Raw genomic sequence first — 24,645 nt, 5'->3', positions numbered from 1 at the left:
AATATCTGAACATTGCTTTGGTTGATAGAGTGTGAAGTAAAGTTCTCGCAGGCTCGATATGGCTCTTTGTAATTGGTTTTTAGACATGTCAGACGGGTTTTGGTGATATCTTTATATTTCATTGCGGCTGAGCATATGTTCACATTTGATGTAGGTCTGGAAGTGTAGAAAGTTATCTGAGCAGCGCATCCGGTTGTGGAAATACAGTAATGTTTTTCACCTAGGGGTTTCCTGTAATATCGCTCTCCAGGCTGTAGGTTCAGGATAGTAGCACAAGGAGGGCTTATTCTACACAGTATCGATGTAACATTTTGGCCATTTTGAAAAGTCCTTTTCTTTACCATGTGTGGCATGAAAGTAACAGCAGAGAAAATTAGTCAAGCAATTAAGGGTTGACCAAAGGCACTACCATTTTGGCAAGAACTTGAAATCCTAAAGGAATTAGAACCCTTCAAAGTGAAGAGAATGCCAATTTAGAGGGTGGGAGTCTGTTCTCGAGAGAACAAAGAACCGACTACCACCCTCGAAATTGGGTTTCACTTTTTTTGAAGGAGTTCTAATTGCTTTAGGGTTTCAAGTTCTTAGACCCTTTTACACCAGGCGGAGGAAGTCATTGCTCTCATTGCTATAGGAGTTCAAATTCAAACCAAAATACTAATTCAATTTGTAATACAATGTTTATTTCATTTTCAGCATGTCAAGAAATCGTCTGGTCTCTCCATCCTTTCGACACCGCAGCCTCAACTTCTCGCACGCTTCATCTTCGCTGATTCCTAATTAGATGTTACAAACAGTTTTTCTTCTGTATCAATAAACAGCTAATTGATTCATTTTGTTGTGTCTTCATTTCAACTTAAAGGGGGATGCCAACAACTAAATGGTGTGACTCCCCCCTCAAAACTCTTTTTGTCATCAAAAAGTTACGGAGCGAATCCAAGCAAAAAATTTTTTCGGATTTCCCAGCACTTACAATATATTCTATACAGGCCACAACCATGGTCCTCCCCTACTGCGGACACAATCCGATTCTAAACAGACCACAACCATGGTCCTCCCGTACTACACACATCTTCCATATTCTGGAGGGCAGCTATAGCGTTAGCCATGTTCAACCCTGTTTTTGGCCTAAAAGAATTCCGTGTGTTGTCAGTCCAAGGGGGGGGGGGGGTTGAGCTCTTATTTCCATCAGGAAAGTTTGAATGCCATAGGAGGAGGGGTGCGTGTCCCTCATGCATCGTATCGAGGAGACACCAGCTCTACCAGAGGCAGAGGGTCCTGATGTTGTCCCAGGTGCACAAGGTGCTTCACAGCTGTCTTCACTTGGGATAGATAATAGCACAAAGCGACCGTCTTTGAGACGAGTCGCATTGGAACTCTTCAATGCGACCAGACAGAATAGGTTGTGCCCCGGACAACCACGATGATCACATAACCAGCTGGTGGGGGTTATTATCCCATCTTCGGCCATGGTGTCTCGCGGCAAAGCCTTATGGTAACTTATTACTGGAGATCTGTGTTTGTAGTTTTACCGTTATACTGTAGACTGATGTATAGATAGACAACCTGGGATAGTATAAAGGCTGCCTGTTTTCATGAGAACTACGAGACAGACTACCATTAATAGGGAAAGAATGATTTGGTACGATATGGACAGATTATGGTACAAAGCGATGCTCCGCAACTCTTATATCATGGTAAGTCTTCAATACGACCAAAAACGCTGTAGCTGTCTTCAATAATAGGGACATGTTGTGGTATAATTGCATGCGTCTCCAATGTGAGGTACCACAGACTAAAGACTAACAGGTGGCTCCAAACTAATGATACATACAAGCCATTATAAGTATTAACATTTTTTTACAAAATTATTTTACTGATTCACTGTTATATATAATTAAAAGCACCTGCAATAATAGGTTGTACAGACTTATGTCTTTTTAACTGAAAGATGTCTTCGTGCATGATTCGGATCTACACCTATGATGGGATGGCCGAAACACAATCATAGCATGTCCAAAGACACAATGTATTTACAACTAATTTGAGTATGAACACCGCCACAACCAATTATTCAAAATAAAGAAGCCCAAAGTTCATGCGTCCACGACTTTTATCTCAAATGGTTCACATCCCCGGACACCCGGGACCATTTTACATTGGATAAGAACGTAATTATCCCGGAGCGAGTGTGATTGCAGTGCAGACGCTCCCAACATTGACCAAGAGGTTCCTCCTCCTCATTTGTCCTTGTCCGTCTTGGATGTGAACTGTTCTCCATTCATTCAACGTCTCGCAGCGGGTGTCCGGGCTGTGTTGACCAATACACCTTCTGCAGAGTGGCCTGGCTTGAAGGATGACCTGGGGATCCCTGAACGGATTGCGATCTATCTCATACTTCCTGAAAATAAATAAAAACATTTTAAACAGAACTTACTATACGTGTGAATGTGAAACCGGAGTACAATCTGTCGGCTAACGTACGTTCTTGGTTGTACCGCAGCTCTCGAAATAATTGACGGAACACTAGTATTGTGATGTGCCAATGGTTAATACACAGAGAAATAAGTATTCTGTTATCTTGCAATCCCAAATTGAGGGAAGAATTGAAAAATGGATGAACTCGGAAACATTTATCACACAAATTAAGTCAGAATGGACAAGTTATGGTATTCCAGATGACAAGATGTGGTTGGCCAGGATGTGACAAACGACAAACAGAATTTTGAGACAAGAAATTAAACAAGACAGACGTAGCAGCGCGCTCACCACCACCACCCCATCCAATACCTCATCAAATCGAACGATCTAACCTACCAAGGACACTCAGACCGTTGGTTCAGCTTAGCCTTAGATGACGTATTTAGCGTGGTGGGACATTCAGCATCATTCACGCTGCCTCTCACAACCACCTGGTTTTTCTTGTCGACCGTATCGTTTTCAGTAGCAACGGCTGGTCGAACTCCGTCGTTCGTCGTCGCTTGTGTTATTTTACGCTGCTTGCTTCCAAGAATATCTCCAATGGCAACATGGCTGGCATCTCCAATGGAAACATTTCCCCCTCGATCATTTTTGATTGTATTGACGATCTTTCCACGGCTCGACTGGTTTTCGTCAGCGACCGTCTGAATTGCTTTGCTGTCCCCAGATGTACCTATTGCAATCTTGCCTGGGCTTCGGATACCAGTCGTGTGAGCCACATCGGCGTTCTTGTTGTTGCTAAAGATGTGTTGATGGAAGACATCACTCCTAATGGCGATACTACCATTCTCCGACGTTTGGACGTGGTCGTTTCGGGGTTGCAGTGTCGTCGCATCGACGTCTGCGTTTTGCAAGGCAAGCTGCCGTTCGACGGGAAAGCTACCAGCTAGTATCGCTCGGAACGTCGCAGTAAGAAGAAGACTCCTCAGAAAACATGTCTTCAGGAGAATCTAGAGGGGAGAAAGATATGATAATTACTGTAATGATCGCAAGAGCTATTTCAGCATCATAAAGTGTATATTTGAACTGATTGATGAAGACTTTCCACTTTTCAAGGACATTGTGAATCTTGACATTACAAACATTAAAAACAGGTTATGTGAAGTGTTTGAGAAACTCGCCATTTCTAACATTCAACAGTGTACCAAGTTACAAATTTACTCCTCACTAAAGTGCAATTTCGGTAGAGAGAAATATTTATCGCTCATTTCAAACGTTGCAGCTCGGAAGGCAATCACGAAAATCCGATTGTCAGCACATTTGATATTGAAACTGGACGACAGAAAAATATACAGCGGTCCTTGCGATATTGTTCCTTATGTAACACCCAGAATGTTGGGGATGAATTTCATGTATTATTTAAATGTATCAATAATAATGTTGTACAAATTAGGAAGGTAGCCATGGATGAGATAGATGCAGTCACTCCTAGTTTTGCACTTCTAAGTGCTAGAGATAAATTTAGATATTGCTTCCTGGCATCAGATGAAACCATTGTACATACTATTGGGAGGTTTTTCAGAAAGATTTTAGAAATTAGATAGGTCTGATAGGAATTCGGCCATTTATTATTGTATATTGTACTCAACCTAAATGTTAGATTATTTCACGTGTGGTGTATTTTAAATGTATTTTTGATATGCCTTGTTTATTACTGTCAAACCTGATGATTATGCAAGTTTTCAAGGGAGTAATAAATACCAATTATTATTATTATTATATTCATCTCATCAGGGGAGCAGCTATGGGAAAATATTTTTTTTTTAGGAGGACATACCAGGGAAAAGAAGGACGTCAACGCTTACGATTTTGATAGGGAGAACAGTGTGAACGAACATACATGTACTTTAGATGAGAGGGTACCGATGTACGCTGAAAACAGTCATTCGCATTAGGACACTTGTATATCATTACTCCGTGTAATAAGAATCACTGTCCTCCTGAAAGTTTCGTCCTTCCTGTAATATCATGTTGAATTTGAAGGCGTGTGGTTATTGGGACAAATCTTTGAAAAAAATAGAATCCTTGTTTAGAAATGGATAAAGTTAACAAATCGTGCACCATTTTTAAAACTTACAAACGCGGCCATCACCTCTGTGATTTAGTTGTATGTCCAGGTCCTTCTTAAATAACAGACTGCTGTCCTAAGGCACATCCAAGACAGTTTTATACTAGTTTCATGTCGCGGAAATTTGACTCACATTCAAGACCCGGAAAAGGTACCTCCTCTCTCCCTGTTTTATCATCTTTTCTTTCCCTCTTCGAATGTCAAGTCCATCTGCTAATATTCAGTGCGCTCATGCCTTATAAGCCATCTTGGATCGACCCCAGATGAACTTACAGAACTTATCTTATCGTCTAAACCTACTGAGCCAATGCGGGGATCGGCATACATGAGAATTAACATCACAAGCAATGAAACTTTTTAGAGATGGGTTTCTTTAGTTCAGTCATATTGTTATTTTTAATGTAAACAATCACTGGTTTATTGCCATTATACTTGGCTACACAAGGGAAACGATGACAATGTTCTGCATGTTGTTATGCGAGCATAATTCAAGGGTTGGTTATTGCTACTAATGTTTATCGTGGATGTGACATTGTCCCAATTCGCGCCGATAGATGCGGGGCAGGGCCCTGAGGGCGACAGAGGAAAAGACGCCAACGGCATGGGCTAGCTAGTAAGCAGAATTGCCGGACAGACGTAATCTTTAATGGCGACTCAATCATGAACGCTAATTAGGTCAGTGTCGCCGGGGGTTGCATTGGCATAGACGTTCTTGTCCGCTGATGCTGACGAACTGAGCTTACATGGTAGTGAGACGGGCCAGGCCGGTCTATAGACGTTCTGGCATTCAAAGGTGGACGGGTTAACCAGTGTTCAGTCCCAGTCATGATATTGTCTAGTCACACTACATTGCCCAGTCATAACATAGACATATTGTATTTATGAGAAAGAAAACTTTTTTCTTTATAACTAATTGGGCTTGTCATTGATTAGTATTAAGAGGGTCAAGATATTATGAATTGTCCCAGTACCCGGTTTTTAAACGAGGTTTTCCTCTCATAATTTAGTAAGTTGTATTTTAGAGCAAGTCCTCTCCGATATTGGACACGGATTTCCCACGAAAGGTCGAGGGATGTCACCAGAAACATCCGATGTCTGCGAATATCGTCAATGAAGCAGTTCCGTTCGATTTTAGCACAAACGATGACCGTTGTAGAGGTAGAAATATAACTCCTGGAAACAGTCATAAGGATGCCTGCTCCTGTTCATCTTTGATTAGTAACCGAGAGCTCGAGCGGATACCGCTCTCTCTCTCTTCGGAACAACCTGTAGTATATATATAATAGGATGTGACTCGTCTTTGTGAGCACAAATGTCGTTGTAAACTTCGGACGCCTCGTCCCTCACCCTAATTTAAGGAGATCCCATTTATAGGACTAGCATATACCCGTGGCGCGGGCTGTTCGAGGTATAAAAATAGGATTGTGTGGGTGCTTGTATGTTGTGGGTTTGGTGTAAATGGGCTGCTGGTTTGTGAGCAACACTTTTTTTCATGAGTGTAATACTTCTTGAAAACGGAACTATGTAACCATGTACATGATGTACAGGCGTCCACAATGCTAAACCAATTCTCGGAAAACCAAGATGGTGCAGACTGGTGATGTACTCGATATCAGCCAGCTATAGGATGACGCAATAGATAGCCCCGAAAGTCTACCTTATTGCGAATCGCACAAAAAGCGGGTGGGTCAGAAGGTTACTGGAGTTGAACGTGTTGGTTTCATTACCAAGATCACTGAAGATAATTTACATATTTCATAAACATTCAGATAGTTCCCAGGCAACTCACGTGATAACTTGGGAATTACCGAAGTTAGTGACGCAAACAACATCAATATATCTCTAGGCCTGGTTCAATCAGTGAGTTATGGGAGTGTCTCTGCACCAATCAGAACAGCAGGACCACGATCAGGAAGCTTTTCAGGGAATTAAGTCATCACTTATGCCTGGTTTACCCAAATAAACATCCTGACATAACCATTTTTTTTTAATACCCTGCTTCTCGATATTTTACGAGGTAGGAGTATCAAAAACCTGTACCTATGCCTTCCCAAATCAAATAATTGCTTGATGTGAATTTGAGTAGTTGTTGTAAATCGCTCACTAACAAATTATCGAGATATTAATTGCATGCTCGTGTCGATAACAGAAGAAATAAAAACGTGGAAAAGATTATCCTTCATTAGAAGATTGGTTGCATTCAGGGATACACTGATGCTGCACAGGGCCGGAGAAGCGAACATTAAATTAACCATTGATTTCCTCAGGATGGGGAGAATGGGGAACAAGCAAACTTCCCTCCCCAGATCCCCTGCAGTGTAAATTTGATACAACATGTAGCAGCACAGATGCTTGGCCAACAAAAGGCTTGCCCGGGAGTTGAACCCCGTTAGTTTGATATCATTCAAAATAAAAAAAAACAAAAATGATGTCATGTAACTAACATTCCAGGCAGTATTTAGGTATGACGGGGTTATTTTTTAATTTCATCATTTCATTCATTTGAGTCAGCCAGTAGAATAGTCTATTGTCCTCGGGATCAGACAAGAGGTCATTCCTGTCACCGATATACATTAGGGTGGTTTCGATCGCATAGGCCTACGGTTAGTCCGACGACTACGGATAGCTAACCGTATCCGTGAACGTCACAACGGTTAGTAATCGCGGTTTCGCAGAAGCAACGCCCGATTACGTAGTAGATGGCGCGCTTTTCAAAAAAAATGGCGGCGCCCGTAGACTTGTTGCAATTTGGGGTGTATACAAAACCAAGACCTAAGACATAAGACCTAAGACCTAAGATCCCCCGAAGTACAAAACTAAGACCCAGGTACAAAACTAAGATCCCGAGGTACAAAACTAAGACCCGGGGAGGCCAATTCCAAACTAAAATTTTGAAGAAAAATATCAGAGTCTTAGTTTTGTACATCAGGGGATCTTAGTTTTGTACGTACAAAACTAAGATCCCCCGAGGTACAAAACTAAGACCCAATTCCAAACTAAAATTTTGAAGAAAAATATCAGAGTCTTAGTTTTGTACATCAGGGGATCTTAGTTTTGTACGTACAAAACTAAGATCCCCGAGGTACAAAACTAAGACCCAATTCCAAACTAAAATTTTGAAGAAAAATATCAGAGTCTTAGTTTTGTACATCAGGGGATCTTAGTTTTGTACGTACAAAACTAAGATCCCCCGAGGTACAAAACTAAGACCCAATTCCAAACTAAAATTTTGAAGAAAAATATCAGAGTCTTAGTTTTGTACATCAGGGGATCTTAGTTTTGTACGTACAAAACTAAGATCCCCCGAGGTACAAAACTAAGACCCAATTCCAAACTGAAATTTTGAAGAAAAATATCAGAGTCTTAGTTTTGTACATCAGGGGATCTTAGTTTCCAAATTCTGCCCCTCTTTCGAATTCATTTTGATGTAGTAATATCACCTTTGAGATGCATGCAGTTGCTCCATCTGAATAATACCTCCATATGCACTATGCAGGCACGACCGGTCATCATTCCAGCATATACTCTAGCATATACGGCCTCCATCTCCTGATCCCCTGATGTACAAAACTAAGACTCTGATATTTTTCTTCAAAATTTCAGTTTGGAATTGGGTCTTAGTTTTATACCTCGGGGGATCTTAGTTTTGTACGTACAAAACTAAGATCCCCTGATGTACAAAACTAAGACTTTGATATTTTTCTTCAAAATTTTAGTTTGGAATTGGGTCTTAGTTTTGTACCTCGGGGATCTTAGTTTTGTACGTAACATGGAAAACATCGAAACATGTCAACATGGGTATTAAAATGAAGGTCTATGGGGGTAGTTTAACATTGCATAGTTTTTGGCCCCCTTAACGAACCGTGGGACCCCCCAGGGAGGGTAAAAAAGGGCAAAAGTGGAAACTTTGACCGCCTCCCATGAGCTTCATGGGCACCGCATGTGGATAAAAATTGTTTTATTCGACAGTACTCACATAGACCTTTTCATAGATACCCATGACGACACCCTTGGGCAAAAGGTTTTCGAGATCTTAAATTTGGAGCCTAAAAAGGGGTCAAAATCACTATCTCGGCAACCCTTACCCCGAGAGTGTTGTCATGGGTATCATTTTGAAGGTCTATACGATTACTGTCAAATAAAACAGTTTTTATCCATTTATAGTCCCTATGAAGATCGTGGGACAGGGTCAAAGTTACCACTTTTGCCCTTTTTGACCCTCCCTGGGGGGTCCCACGGTTCGTTAAGGGGGCCAAAAACTATGCACTGTTAAACTACCCCCATAGACCTTCATTTTGATACCCATGTTGACATGTTTCGATGACATCAACTTTTTGACCCCTACTTTGGGACCATTAGGCTCTATTAAGGGTCTCATTTCTGACTTAATGTGCAACTTTACGCGGGAGAAAAATTGATTTTTGAAATCAGCACCCCCATATTACCCAAAAACGACTGTTTTCAATTTGCCTGCTAATTTGTCAAACGGAATCCTTTTTCAAGACACATTTTTGCCACTCGTCCCATGGCCTAATGCAGTCGACGTGATATATGACCAACATCATCATCGAATTACCCGCTGGGACAATCCATGGATGGAAGATGAACAGCTCCAACGGTACGCCGACGTGGTTCATGATAAAGGCGCCCCTTTGATAAACTGTATTGGTTTCAATGATGGTACAGTACGGCCAATCTGTAGGCCTACAAGGAATCAACGAGTATGTTATAACGGGCACAAACGCATTCATGTGTTAAAATTTCAATCCATTGTGATTCCCTGTGGTCTTATCATTCATCTATTCGGACCTATAGAAGGGAGAAGACATGACTGTGCTTTGCTCCGTATGAGTGGTGTAATGGAGGAAATGGAGGCGCGGAATGCAACAGACAGGAATGGCCTGCCCTTTGCTATATACGGAGATCCGGCATATCCAATCAGGCGATACCTACTTTGTCCATTCAAGGGGGGCAATATCACTGCCGAAGAACGGGAGTTCAATTCAAACATGTCATCTGTGAGAGAATGTGTAGAATGGGAATTCGGAAAAATGGTAACGCACTTTGCATTCCTAGACTTCAGGAAGGATATCAAAGTCCTCCTGTCACCTGTGGGCAAGTACTACCTCATTGGAGGACTTTTATCAAACTGTCATACTTGTATCTTTGGAAACCAGACAAGCAGATACTTTGAACTAGATCCTCCCTCGTTGGAGAACTATTTAGGCTGAATTTGCAGGGAGCAGAACGTGTGACTAGGAACAGACTATAGATTGTCTGTACATGCAAATCAATATCAAAGGACAAAGACTTCTCTAAACAACGTTGCTTAACAAAGAAGTGGCAAATATGTAAATACAAAGAATTGTTTTATGTTTGATGAGGTTTTCAGTAATAAAATTATTCAGATAAGTTCATAGATTCTTCAAACACTTTCAACAGTTAACATGGTCTTGAATAATCGAAATCATCTTTAACAACTGGCAACACAAACTTTAGATGTCACCTCTATCAGTCCTTTTTTGGAATGAGAGCAAGCATCATCCTCATCATTTCCCTATCCTGGTCAAGCCTGGCCTCTCGTTCTCTCCTTTAGTGCAAACCGCTCCTTATCATGCTCCAGCCTATCTTGTAAATACTTGGCCCATAGAGGACATGCGTTTATTTTCAATATAATAGAAAAAATTTCTTTTTACAATGCGTTTTTTTTCTCTCGAATTACAACCGCCGTCGGATTTATTTCTCACCGCCGAAAAAATAATTTCCACCGCCGGGTAAAAAATAATAATTCCCACCACCGCCAAAGAAAATAATATCCACCGCGGTGGAAATAATATCCACCGCGGGAGCTAATTCGTTATTGACACCGGGTCGATATTATTTCCACCGCGGTGGATATTATTTCCACCGCGGTGGATATTAATTTCCACCGCGGTGGATATTATTTTCTTTGGCGGTGGTGGGAATTTTTTTTTTTTACCCGGCGGTGGAAATTATTTTTTCGGCGGTGAGAAATAAATCCGACGGCGGTTGTAATTCGAGAGAAAAAAAACGCATTGTAAAAAGAAAAATTTTCTATTATATTGAAAATAAACGCATGTCCTCTATGGGCCACCGTAGTATTGCGTTCAGAATCTGGAAATAATAGGTTACTTATTTCTGAGAACGGAAGTCATCCGCCCACGCAAGATGCGGCAATGGGTCAGTCAAAGGCATTATTTTTTATCTGCCACCAAGCCTAGCAACACAATAACCTTGGAATAAGCATGTCTTTCATTACTGTGACAATATACAGATTTCCTCTCCACCCACGCACAATAAACTTCAAATCCTGGACCCGTCCTTAAACTGTCAAATCTAATTAGGCTCACTTAAAATACTCGAGCGTATTCGATCGTTCTCACAAATCCCCGGAAGTGAAGACTTTCCTGTTCATTTATAAAACATAAACTTTATATACCAATATTAATCAATCTAAATTCAAACTAAATCTAAAAACAATAACATAATCATCATGAAGTCCATTTCGGCAACCACAAGACATGTCAAATGATTAGCACATTGTCGATGGACATGGTGAAAGAAAAGTCCAAGCACTTGAAGCAAGGTTAACCTACATTTACTTATAACATGCGGCATGGTGATTGGTGATGCTTGATTCCACTTTCAGAATACTTACGCTCTTAGGGATGTGAGCTCTCCCTTCTTATGGGTATCTTCCAAGACCTTGAGGCGATCTTTACAGGCTCGCACTGTCACAAATGCATTTTCCATGGCCTTCTTAATAGCATCGTTAACTGTTTTGTGGATAGTGTCCCATTACGTTTTGTTGTTTGGTGGAACTGCCACCACCTCCCGAAGAAGTATGATATCCAGCAATGGGTAGAAGCGGATACTTTTAGGTTGGCCTGGGCCTACTACCACTTGTGGATTCTCCATCATGAATTCCTGGAATTAAAATATCATGAAATTTAAACTCATATGTAAAATGGGGCTGCGGTTTTTTGGCAGCATAGATCCCTAATATCAAGAATAGATAAGCTCGCCTTATCTATTTTTGCTACTAATGAATAATTACTACAGTCATGTACCAGTCCCATGGTTTTGGTTAGACCCCTTGCATGTCTGCTCAGCTAGTAAGTACACTGGTAGGCCTACACCGATGGCGATAGGTAGGCTTGCCCTATCATACACCATGGGCCAATTTCCACTTCTTAGGCGTAGGCTATAGGGCCTACCCTGATGATGCCGAGACTGGTGTACTGGACCTAGGCCTGGATAGGGCCTAGATCATCAATGCAATGTCAGTGCCAACTGTCTCTATTAGGCCTACTAGGCCCTACTTACTGCCATAGGCCTAGTGAAGTGAAGTGACAGTCATGACAGTAGGCCGCCCTGCCCGGCGGGGGGGTCACTGCCCTGGCCCGCTGACATGGCTGAGTGATGTAGCTGTAGGCCAAGGCCTGGCCCCCCCACGCCCGCGCCAATCACAGGCTCTATCTTCTGGCCTCAGTCAGTCAGTGGGGATTTCAAAGACCTGCTGCTACAGGAGTAGGGGTCTAGTCTGTACATAGGCCCCTGAATGCTAATTAGTGGGATTATCGGGCTAAACAAGGGATTAGCTAGTAAATAATATATAGGGAGTTAAAAAACTAAAGGTAGGCAAGCGAGGACCAGATTTGAAGCGAGAGACACCTCCACTTCAGACCTCTCGTACGACCAGAAAACGCCGAGAAACAGAATATTTTTTGCTCACCACGCCATCTATAACACTCCAATTTTTAATCCCATGCCTTCTGTCAGCCATCAATCGCAATTTAACAACATTGTCGGCATCGTTTGATGGTGGTGAAAGCGAATAAATTCAGAAAACTCTCCGCCCACCATACCCCTCCTTGGTCTTTAAAAACATTGATGAAATTAATGCAACATTGGTGGTCAAGGTGAGGGTTTGGACAACCTTACAAAAACCAAGAGATATGGATTTGTGTCAGGGACAGAAGGTTGTGAAGGGTGTGGGCCAATGCCTGTGAAAAGAGGGATGGATTTCACGGAAATTGATTGATCAAGATACAACAGACGAATTTCCTCCCAATAGGAAAATACCATGTCTATTCCTAAATGACTAAATCGGAGGCCTCGACTAATTCTTACCCCCTTTATTTGTAAGGATGCAAGGGGTGATATAGTACAGGTACTGGACTTAAATATTGCATCTAATATACTCCTGCAAGTGATATAACAGATATGGGCATATTGGTGTTCATTTCAGGCATTGCTTTCTTGACAGGCTACAGACTCAGCCAGAGAGCTGAGAAGAGTCAACTGAGCAAACACAATATAACTGTATATCCTTCTTTATTGATATTTTTTGTATCTCTTATGCTACATTACGGTTATTTCGTACAAAATATTCAATTCCTTTTCCATTACCTCTTCTTTACAAAGCCACTGTTAGAATCACTTAAGCAGACAATACAATAGTCATGAGCATCCAAGGAAATCATGTGGTCATGATTTGAGACATAAGAAATGGATGCAAATCCACTTACTGTAACACCAGTCAGGAGCCATCAAGACTTTCTAAAACACCACCACTTTGTTATGATGCATTCAACCTTGCCAGCTGCAGCTGCAACAGCACCTGGCCTAGTTTACAGTATCTGAACTGCAGTCCCTCAGCACAGCATACCGTTCTTCAATAAAACACTTTACCTTATCACCTCGGGATTCTCCATCCTCCGACATAGAGCTGTTATCCAATTTCTGCATATCAATGGCAAATTATCAAAGCAGAATGAAAGAAACTTACTTATGAAGGTTTTTACCTCCAAATGCGTGGAAGTTTTATTAGATTATACACCATTTGAAATGGACACTAGTGCTGCCATCCATACAGAAATTGTGTAACAACCATAAATCATTGGCGAAACTGATCTTATGTACAAAGAAATGAATTATGCACAGTTGTCAATGGTTTTGGGATCAAACCAGCAGTCCACATAATCACATTCACAAGATTAAAAGATTTCTGATATGAACCTAACCATTGAGAGGAACCAGCATCTAAACTATGGGTAATCTTTTACCTTCCAATAAACTTTACCATACCAATTATTGAGATCTCTAAATTGAAAGGTTGAAAGTTGGCTATAGAGACTTCTGCATGTGCAACCAAATTGTAACTGATGAAACAGAGATTACATATGACCGTAAATGTTAGAATGTTCATTTACTTAAAATTCATTTGTCTTAAGAACAACTTTGAGGGACAATAACCCCAATATGCAAACAGAAATCATGCAATGTGGTGCCCCAAGAGTGGTATGGCAAAGGCTGGAACCAGAGTTCACAGCTGATTTGCACGTCATACAGTAACTTACAGAATGAGGAGGAAGGTAAAAGATGACCAATGATAGTGATAATGTTTTTATTTTATACATGATGGCAGGAATGGTACATTGTATATCATCAGGCCAAATCAGGCCTTAACACTGATGTTTATTTACACATATGTACAGCAATAAATTATGCAAACATAACATTAAACTATTCATAGTTATGCAACACGATCTATAGATCTTAAATTATTGCTGAAATTCTTCAGACCTTAAGCCATAAACCAAATCAACAAACATTGGCTCATCCATTGATAACACCTTTGATTCGTTTTGACAAATCTAAACCCAAGAAACATTCAGTTAGCGTAAATGTTTCAAACCATACACCTTAAAGGTTCAGTTCATGCATCGAAAAATAGAAAACAGAAATAATGTATTTGCTATACTTTCGTTTTGGCGGTGCAAATGCATCATCATGAAGACTCAGATATACTAGACGCTGTAGTTATACACAAAAGCTTATTAGATGGCTCAATGCTAACATGAATCTGTATCTTATGACTAGGAGTTTAACTATTAAGTGTTAGTGTAGCCATCAAATGCTGTCATCTATTGGGATGTGATCGTATCACAGCATTAGACGGCATGATAAATTGGTTGACTAGGGTTGATGGTTCGATTTCAAACTATTGTCACTGAAAACAACATACTAGTATAGTCAAACCTCCCATAGCGGACTCTCTGTTAGCAGGACACACTCTCTAGTGATTTTGGTCGCAAATGGGTCGTTTTGGTAGAATTTGACCTCTGTAATCAGGAGACCTCCCTAATAAGCACAGCATTTGTCAATCCCAGTGGTGTCCTTAATAGAAAGGATTTACTATACTTTCAAAAGCTAGACTAGACTCGATCCAATGCTACATGCTTGGTCCTGAATAGGTCAATCTTGAAACAATACAACAGAAATCTACCTAAAAGCTTAAAAAACAGTGAAAGCAAAACTGCCTCGTCTTTTTTTCACCAGACAGTCAAGAAGAAATTGGAATGTTTTTGCTCGATTTTAATGCTATACAGGTTTAACAAATTATGACAAAAAGCATAAGTTTACTTCAGTGTTCCCAGAAAAATAGGTGATATCACAAGTTACAAAACTGTTATAGACACCTTTTGTACATATGTGTTCTGAATTGAAGGAAGAGAGATACAGAGTAATCTCCACATCGTGGTCAAAGGTAACACATCCAAGCCAAGATTGGACTAAAATTATACTAGATTCAACAATGGGCAACATAATATCCTCAGACAGGTAAAAATTGAACAAAAAACTCACAAGACTGTTGACCCCCTTTTTTTACAGTCACCTCTATCTCTCCCTCAAAGGGAGATAACGTTACTACAATGGGTGACATGAATAAAGATGAGCAAATGCTTTTACTTCAATTTTGTACAGAAAGGCCTGGTATAAATGTACATGGAGTTTTAGAGAGAAGCATATGCTAGTCTTTATTCATATCACCCATTATTTGTTACTTAAAATCTTTAAAAGTCACCTCCACAAGGGTTTCCAGATCTCAATTTGAGCTGTAAAATTCAGATACATATGCTGAGAGTGTACATGCAGTCTCTTTTTTCACTTGACCTACATTCATAGAAACAACACCAGCTGACAAGTTTGAACTCATAGACAGACAAGTATTGTTTTGTTCTTGGGAAAGAATTTGATGAATACGCATACAGACAACATTTCATTTTTGACAATACAGTTCAAATAATCTCCTTTGGTTACCTGATCTACAGTAGATAGAGCACACTTTAGCCACAAAGTCAGAAGTTGGGCAAAAATAAAGATTCTGAGAATACTAGATTACACTTTCATGTAAATTTTCAGAAGTGACACCAGCATTGGAAGATCCATGTTCCTATAAGAAAATAACATCATCATTCTGATGGAAAAACAAGTAAAACATTGACAAAAATAGTAATAATTTATTTTACTCCATATTTCCACTCCCTTCAATTCAACTCTATTTACAAATGACAAATCTTATCATCGATCAATCAATTCTAGTTTTTTCGAAAAGCTTGGTAATAATTTTTCTGTTTCTAATGTCTCTGCACTAACAAAGTTATTGTCCCATTCTAAATCATTTGATGACGGACTCTCGGCCAACTCATGTCCTTTTGTTGCTATGCTTGCGAGGTTTTCCTCGGTATTTGAACGCTCCTGTTTCCCTTCCTCTGGGATGAACCCTGAAAGGATAAAGGACGAGAAATTCATGAACAGATCCATAAATACGGACAACTGATCTACAGGGTTAGTTAAAGGCTTAAAGGAACATGAAATGATAAGTACTGTGCTGGAAAAATCTAGTAATTATAGCAATTAATAATCACCCCTCAAGGGTACATCGATAGGACTTTGAAAATAGAACCTTCAAAATGTTCTCTGCCTGGCATGTTGAGAAGAGTCTCCACTGCCAAACATGGTAAGAAGCCTCTTAAGTCACTTCCCCGCTATCACAGGAAGACTAACATCCACTGCCTACGTCTGCCTTTCACACATCCTTTATTTATTAGCGTAGGATACGAGATAATGGCGGCTATAAATTTGATTTAATGCGCATCATAGATACTTGGATTACGTCAATCTGCTGGGGAGCAAAAGGGTGATTAGGATAGTACTACCTTGGGGAGGTGTACAGGTAGACTCAAACTGAGAGGGTCGGACAAATAATTGAAACAGGACTTACAATAGGACATGTGATTAACTAAGATAGTGATAATACCTAGCAATACTCCATTAAGAGATCATGACGCAGGCTTCCGGCCAATCACTAATGATCAGATAGTGGACAATATCATGAGATTATCACAGGTGATGGAAACATGACCAGGATGTGACAATATTGACACATAATGACTTTCTTGACAAACAAAGGGCATCTGATGTTTGACCATGGCAGGAAATGGCTCCATCTGACAGGCCATGTGACATAAAAAAACAAGGTGCACACAGTGACAGTGATCATTCTAGCAGGGTACTGTGACATTAGGCGACTCAGGGTGATGTCAGTCTTCCCAGATGGCCAAGAAGGCTTCAAGCTCAGTCGGATACTCTTTGCCATAATACCCACCAGCCTCGTGTTCCCACTCCAAGTCTATAGAGGACGCCTCTGTATGTGATCGCTCTTTTGTTTGATTGCTGCTCGTTGTACTCTGCGTATCAGCAACACCTGAAAATGCAAACAGGAACATCTGTATTTCAGCAGTGAAATCTTACAAATTCTACACTAACTTAGTCTTCATTGCAACAAATACTCATTCATATTCAAGTTTCTGTTCAATTACAACTTAAAGGGCATTTCTGTCCCATTGAACTTTGACCTTCTCTCAGCGCCCCATTTCCAAATTTTGAAATTCGCACTCCGTACCCAAACAGAGTACAGGCCAGTCAGAGCATACAGTCGTCAAAATAACAACGTGTGTTTATGATAGTCTCCAAAAGTAAATTTTCCTCTTCATTCAAGTGATAAGAACATTCCCTATCACCAGATTCTCCACTGGGGACGTTACTCACCAAACTGGACCTGCTGTTGTATCCTGGCAGTTAATGATCGGGCCTTCACACTCTCAAGGAACATCTCAAAGTCATCTTCACCCCCAGCCCTGCAAACAGACCAAGTAAGACCATTGAACACTCGCGCATACATAAAACAGTGGGTCATGTTTAAAGAGCTTTGTCAAAGATGCAAGTCCCGTGCTACATTGACCTAGCTTTCAGATGAACCAATGCGTATCTCCTCCATAAATTCGATACAACCAGACCACCTCATATAATTTTGCCAGCGACTAATGTTTCGCCTCAATCATCACCAATATGGCCAGTTATTTACTTGTCTCTGATGATGTCCCCCTCAATCGTCTTGCTATCTTTATTTAGCTGATTTAATGGTTTATCCAAAGGCAATAATCGGTGTGCAAATGTCTGGAATTGGGAAAGGTTTGTCGGGTGTGCAACCTGATCAAGCAGGAGGAATAGTTCTAGTTTTAGCCATAGAGTAGAGTGCCAAGGAAAAGAATTATATCTAATTATATTGACTAATGTAAAAAGTTATTTGAGCTTGCCACTGATGGTGACTGAGGCATACAACATCAGTCTTGTCGACTTCCAAATTCCTTTGTGGTCATGAGAGAAGTACAAAATGATAACAAAACTTGCCATGAGGAGAATGGGGAAGAGGATAATTTATGATAAGACACTGAGACTGTCTCTCAGGCTAAAAGTGAGAGGCAGACTTGAGACACCAATCTCTGATGATAACCGTGAGCCTGCAAGTCCAGCCAATGAGAAATCATTCGATGGAACAAGTCACTAGCTCCATTCACAATCAAATTACTGACAAGAGGTTTCAAGTTTCATTTCATTTGGTGTTTCTCTCGGGCCACTGGTTTTGCTAATGGCTATCTGATACTTGGTAGTGCTCCGTTCGATATATGACTGGCCTCAGAGCAACATTAGCAAAAGCTCTCTTAATGATAACTACAGAATGATGAGAGGTACAAAATGTGATTTTTATGCCTCATGTACTAATATCGGAATTCGGCCAGTGTGAGCTGAGGTCAGGCGTAATGTGAGGTAACAAATAAAAGCGTTTTTTTTTCATGGAGATTCTAGCACACAGAAAATAATCAGGAAATAGTATATAGTTCACATCAACTTACACGTCCCACTCTGCCTCGTCCTCCCCCAGCCATGAACCCTTGGGGCCATTGGCTATTGCACCCTGAGTACCGGCTTTAGTGGCATTCTGTTGGGCTTTCCGTAGCCGCGCTACCCTGGCCGCCTCTCTCTTCGCCTCATAGTAAGCCTCTTCCTCAAGCCGTAGTTCTTCTTCTTGTTTGGCAAGCTGCAAGTAAAGGAAAGTTCAACTTCATATGAAATTATCAGAGAAAGGCCTTTTCCATCTAATACAGTGATCTACTAAGCTCAGTTTCAATAGGGCAGCATGGCCACCAGAGTGTTATCTTGCTACTAAAGCACTCCGGGTTGAGATGCCATGTTCATCTTCCAATACTTTAGATCACTGATATAGATGTGTGCAGACCCTTTTAACACTGTAAACAATGAATTGTTTGGGAAGCTACTACATGTAGTTTTACTACTAAATGTTATTGTTTACAGTACTCAGTGGAAATGACAACTCTTGAAATATTCTCACACATATTTGTTATGTGCAGGTGTCCTGAGGAGACACCCATGCAGGCAAACAGGGTACAAGCTGGAAAAAACACCGACCCCATTACCATGCAATTGAAAACTAAGAGGGACACAGAAGAAAGCAACAATGCTTTCACCTCCATTAGACATCTTTAAACATGCTAAAAGCTTCCTGTGTTGCCCTCTAAGTTACCTTAGGCTTTGATATCTCAGAACGATGAGCTTGTTTTAGAAGTTGACACAAAGCTTGAATTTTGAAGAGAAATAGGCAATACCAAGAAATCACCCTTTCTGACAATTCAGTGGGTTGTGGTCAATTTTGGAGCTATATCCAACATCATTATATGTGATCAATTTTATATTTTTCTAGATGTCTGGCACAATTAGTATGGTTTATATCCCAACATTATGGCGTATTAACTTGAATTCACTTAGCATTAGCGTTCAAGGTGTAAAGGAGATTTTATCATGGTTATATTTAGCTTCCCCTTCAGTCCTCTCTAGTGAGTCAAGACAAAATTGTAGCAAGTATTTTCCTTGTCTTTGATGTAGAATAGACTATTAAGCAGTTTTTTGAACTCAAACGGAAAGTGCTTAGGGAAGTAATGCTTCAAGGAACATCTTGCAGGTAATGTTGGAAAAAATTAACACTTTGTGCTTCTGAAAATTTGATTCTTGAAGTTAGTGTGGGTTTTCTTAAGAAGTTTTCTATTCACAAGAATTACTGAGCTTTCATCAGGCTTCACCTGCAGGAAGGCAAAGGTTTTAGTTAACCAAAGACAGACTGTCTCAATCAGCACAAAACTAGCTGTCCATAGAGACAGAGAGAAATGTAAAAGGAAAATGCAGGCAATAACACATCTTCTCCTAATTTCATTACTCCTCTGTACTTGTTTAAGCAACATTTATGCTCCAATACACTGGTAGAAAGTTTTACGAAAACACATTCAAACTAAATTTGAGTGGCACTGGCTTTAATGATGCAACTACTTTTACTCGAAAACTTTTATAATGACAATGTCTGTCGATGACATCAAGCGAGTGATTATCTCAAGTGAATGATGGTTAACGAGGAGAACATGATATTTTGCTCAACCTTAATGAGACGGCAATACACTGGAAAAGCTATAATCAATAGAGTGAACAGGGCTTCTGTTTCAAATCACCAAGAAAAAATGCCAGAATTTGATTTGAATCATTTTGAGCAGCAGCTCAAGCCTAAGTCAACTTGAGGAGCTGCTCAAGGTTGAGGAGCCATTTTCAAGCAAAAAAAAAACTGTCTCAAACTTGACACCAGAGACATGAAACTGATCTGACATGCCTGAGCTTCAAACCATAGAAATGTTTCAAAAATACTTCCCAGCCATTTTGAATATGATATGTTGGCAATGTGAATCACATAGATTTTGTCAAGATATTGGAGCTTGATTATTGAGCGATTTTCGATTTGGTTTTGTCTGGAGTTTCAAAACCATGCTCGGGTGAATAGTGATGTACGCTCGATGAATATAATGGGCCAAGTAGTTGTTCACATTGGAGACTTGTCAATCAGATTCGAGAATTCATCAATAATGACAAAAACAGGCATATGGTTTGACGGAGGAATATTATGACAGTAACATGTCTCTGCTCAAAGCACTTCTGATGCTGGCTAAATCAGGTGGCTCTCAGAGAGGGAACTCTGCTGTTATGTATTCACAGTGCGAAGAATAGTTTATTTTAGTGAATTATTTTCATAGATATTTGCTTTGAAATTGGAGGCAGTTGCAGCAATCATGGTTGCTGCATATGCTTTAAAAAAAGCCATTCGCCAACACTGGGTGGTGCCACTGCAGCGTAGGTAATTCAGCAATAATCTCATTATGGGTGCAGTCCGTAAAATCAATAAACCTATACTCATACTAATCAGTGATAATCAATGCGTCAATGCATATCTGTCAGACTTAACCTCAGTGATATGCACTCATATACCCCGAACCTCACAAACAATTCAATGTAATGTATCCCTAATTAACGAAATAAATGGTAATTACCACACCACTGATTGATTAATTACTTGTACATTGATTAATTACCAGTGTTACAAATATTCATCTTATCAGAGCTTCAGCAATCTGATGTTAATACGGAAGTGATTTCACGCGATATCAAGATTCTCATTTCCCATGATTCTCTGTTTATATGGCTTCCTATATCGCGGGTCTGTAAGATCACCTGTGTCATGCTTGCCTGAAGCTGCTGGTAATCGAATAAGCGTACAGTAGAGTATGAAATCTCCACACCGAAGCAACCTCCAAGCGGGGTTGTGCGTAGCTTCCCAATATTAGTTTCAAATCATGCTGTTTTTACCTGTCGGTCAATTTGGACATCAATACGTTTTTGCTCATGCAACAGATCATCAAATTTGTGCGTGGACAACAGATCTCTCTCACGATCACTGATGGGTCTACACGGGCACAACAACATGCAAGAAAAAAGGCAACGGAAAATTAATACGCCAAGACAAATACAAATACAGCAATGAATGACAGGATATACAGAATAACAGCTACAGTGAGAACGATAACACACATCACATAGAATTCTAAAAATGAAAATGCCAATTAGTGATAATACCTAAAATAGAACAAAAACTAAAAATATAAAAATGTGTGCTTTTGGCATAATCATGCAAGTACAATCAATAATAATGTGGAGAACATCAATGATGTACATGCCTTAAAATAGTTTTGGATATAAAAATAGTCAGTTTTTTTGTTGTTACAAATAAGGTATACGGTACTTGTACAAAAGGCTAGTTGCCTCTCCAGACATGAGCCCACCTGAGGCAACTTTCCCAGCTAGAAGAATAACAGATGATGGCAAAATCTCCACCACTGACAGCATGCCGTAACTTTACCACCGATCATTCCAGGAGGTTTCCTAACAATACTTCGTGATTGCAACAAGACAGGAAAGTAGCTCGGCCTCTCCGACAAGCTGTCACAAACTTGCGTAAGATTTCTCCCAATTAGCAAGCCACTCGCTGCAAGCTACAGAACACAACTGAGACAATGTCAGTTTTTATGAGAAATTACCGCTCGCTAGAAAAAATATTCAGCTCGGTTCCGGAAATGATTGCTCATGGGGATATGCCACACAAGTGACACTAACTCTGGCAAAATTGAAGCCGCTCATTGCAAATTGGTCCGTTTTTCATTTCTGAATTCTTGGTGTCTGCTAATTGGCATCTTTGTCGACTTTGATTTCACCTCAGAAATAACTGATTGTTAATGAAAGATACTGGCTGGCGGCTGTGTGTACAAATATAGGTAAACTCACTACGTTTCACCTTGAAAAGAGTGTCACATTTTACTCCAGATGCCATTTTATGAACATCTCCTCTAAACAATGCTGACATGAGCTGCTACTATGTTAGAACACTTCTTCTCTAAAATGAAAACTAGGCTCCTACTTACTTGAAACATTGGATCCCCATGACTGGTATGCACACAGACTACGCCTTAACAAATTTTGTGGTATATAATACAAGCATTTTAGCTTATATATCTATCAAACTAGAATGATAATACAACTATGTAACGTTTGATAGTTTGATAGTTTGCGTAACAGAGCGAAGATAGCAAAGACAACAACACTGAGGTCAAAGTGTCAAGGCCAGAGTAATAGGTTTTATGCTAGAATTTTTGGGATATCATCCAGATGATATTTTGAGACAGAAACTTTTAAATCTACAGATAGGCAGTCATTTAACTTATGATATCACAGATTGATTAAAAGTTCCCAGTAAAAAAACCAAAATTGTCAGCTGAAGACCATCAAAAAGATCACCAGGGTATATCCTTTAAAGTTGCTTCAAGGGTGGAAACTGATGATCAAAACTATGTAATTGTGCGGTGTCACGTCAGCAACTGTGACTCGAAGAATGCCAAGAAGCTTATCAATATAGACACAGCCAAGTCATCAGAAATAGCCTGATACACACAAAGGAGAAGCAACAGGGAGTTGCAAAGTGAACTTCTGGAGATACCAGCAGACAGAAGGAAGTCACGTACCTACTGGTCATGAGATGACCATGCAATGCATCACAAGTAGCAAGATTCTGACCCGTGGAACCATCTCGAGAAATTGATAAGCTAAACTGCTATCACCGGTTACTAAACGGACACCAAGGGAAGATGCGCACCGCTGGAATGCTATTACGGATACAAATATTGCACAAATATGGAAAATGATGACGGATGATGATCCTAGGGGAGGTTCAGACATGTTATGCTAAACTTGTCAGGCGCTGAGGGAGACTGCGGTAATGGTGATTTATTAAATATAAGGACATCGGAAGAAGGTCAATATATGGCGGCTGTAGCAGTGATGGAGGAGGCTGGAACAAGTGGGTCAGCCATTACTTGGATGAAATTTGCCACGTGATTCACAATTCATACTACCTGGGATGCTATTAATTCAAACGAGAATTCCAACCTGAGCTGTTCGGCGCTATTCATTCAAACTCTTGATGCCCTGGTGCAATCGTCTACCACTAATTTTGGGAAAACTGATAACACATGGAGCATGGTCTGACCCGATATCCAAACTGTGTCCTTATGAAATAGGAGAATTGATTTGTCAATTTCTTCTAAGATCATTGGCAATGCAAAATTTCACAGAGAGAAAGCTTTTAATGGGCTCTAAATAAAGAACAAATGTTTTCAACAGATTTAAAGATTTAAGATAAACAGGAGCTTTGAAGCTGATAATGGCACTGCGAGACTTTAAATATGAGAGAACAAAGCGACAATGCCATGTCACCTCTGGGAAAACCTACGCAAATTGCTTTGAACTTTGATGAATATCAAAGGTGTAAAATAACACAAGTGATTACGGTAAAAGCGGACAAGATTGGTGAGGTCGATTCTAGTCTAAAACCAGGTTTTTCCGGTCACATTTCTCTCATTAGACCAACCGCTAAGACTTGTGGCTAATCAAATGCCATCGTCAGCCCATGCAGCCGCAAATCCTCTGTGATAATCAATCTTACTTTTCATGATGTACCAGCAATTATATGCTGCTTCAGCGCTTTCTGATCAAATTGATCTTTGCATGACAAGCGTGGATGCAACATCACGACTAGAGTGTGTGAAGTGGCATGTGTTTGGCGCTTTTTGCAATTTAGCTGATTGTTGGAGTGGTAGCCGGGATAGGATGACTTCCAGAGGGCTGGCAAATGACATCAAAAGATCACGTTCACGATTCATGATAACTGATTCGGAAAAAAGTTTGAAAAAAATTCTTTGAAGTGGGTATTGAAATTAAATTATAAGATTCTGTTACGAATCTCCAAAGGCAAAGGCAAACAGTGCAAAAATAGTAGAATTTTAATGATTTGTAATGAATTCTGCCATTGAGGGAAACCTGATAAGATATTTAGCGCCATCAGACAATCAATCACTATCTGTTCACATGTTAAGCTTATGATTGCTCTTACCGCCAAATGCTCTCAATGACAGTGACTTATAAAAAAAATTTCTGGCCCTCAGAAGCAA

The 24,645-nt window shown here is 40.2% G+C and overlaps 2 protein-coding genes across 3 annotated transcripts in view; both read right to left on the bottom strand.

Moving 5' to 3' along the window:
• Positions 1-2,161: 2,161 nt before the first annotated feature.
• LOC135498851 (uncharacterized) lies at positions 2,162-4,603 on the bottom strand. Its single transcript, XM_064789384.1, has 3 exons — positions 4,556-4,603; positions 2,815-3,428; positions 2,162-2,398 (listed from the first exon to the last, which is right to left on the bottom strand). Exons 1-3 carry the CDS (start codon positions 4,565-4,567, stop codon positions 2,173-2,175), a joined length of 852 nt encoding a protein of 283 aa, XP_064645454.1. The 5' UTR covers positions 4,568-4,603; the 3' UTR covers positions 2,162-2,172.
• An 8,275-nt stretch (positions 4,604-12,878) lies between these two features.
• The window catches only part of LOC135493047 (AP-1 complex-associated regulatory protein-like), a 35,784-nt gene continuing 24,017 nt past the window's right edge, over positions 12,879-24,645 (bottom strand). Inside the window, exons 5-9 of one of the 2 annotated variants that reach the window (XM_064779888.1) lie at positions 21,455-21,551; positions 18,610-18,794; positions 17,465-17,553; positions 17,022-17,120; positions 12,879-16,137 (exon numbers count right to left, since the gene is read on the bottom strand). In XM_064779888.1, coding sequence (XP_064635958.1) covers positions 15,935-16,137; positions 17,022-17,120; positions 17,465-17,553; positions 18,610-18,794; positions 21,455-21,551 — 673 coding nt within the window. In that variant the 3' untranslated portion in view covers positions 12,879-15,934. The remainder of the gene's footprint in view (positions 16,138-17,021; positions 17,121-17,464; positions 17,554-18,609; positions 18,795-21,454; positions 21,552-24,645) is intronic. The other variant, XM_064779897.1, reaches the window with a different exon arrangement.

This window comes from Lineus longissimus, chromosome 1 (assembly GCF_910592395.1).
Source record: "Lineus longissimus chromosome 1, tnLinLong1.2, whole genome shotgun sequence".
In the NCBI taxonomy this organism is placed as follows: domain Eukaryota; kingdom Metazoa; phylum Nemertea; class Pilidiophora; order Heteronemertea; family Lineidae; genus Lineus; species Lineus longissimus.
The sequence above is the reverse complement of the archived record's forward strand: the minus strand, read 5'-3'. Positions and strand labels throughout refer to the sequence as shown.

Bases quoted from the DNA above. Each gene is read 5' to 3' on its own strand.
- LOC135498851 (XM_064789384.1), bottom strand. The intron at 2,399-2,814 runs GTAGGTTAGATC...ATTTATTTTCAG, and splicing joins CAACGGTCTGAGTGTCCTTG to GAAGTATGAGATAGATCGCA.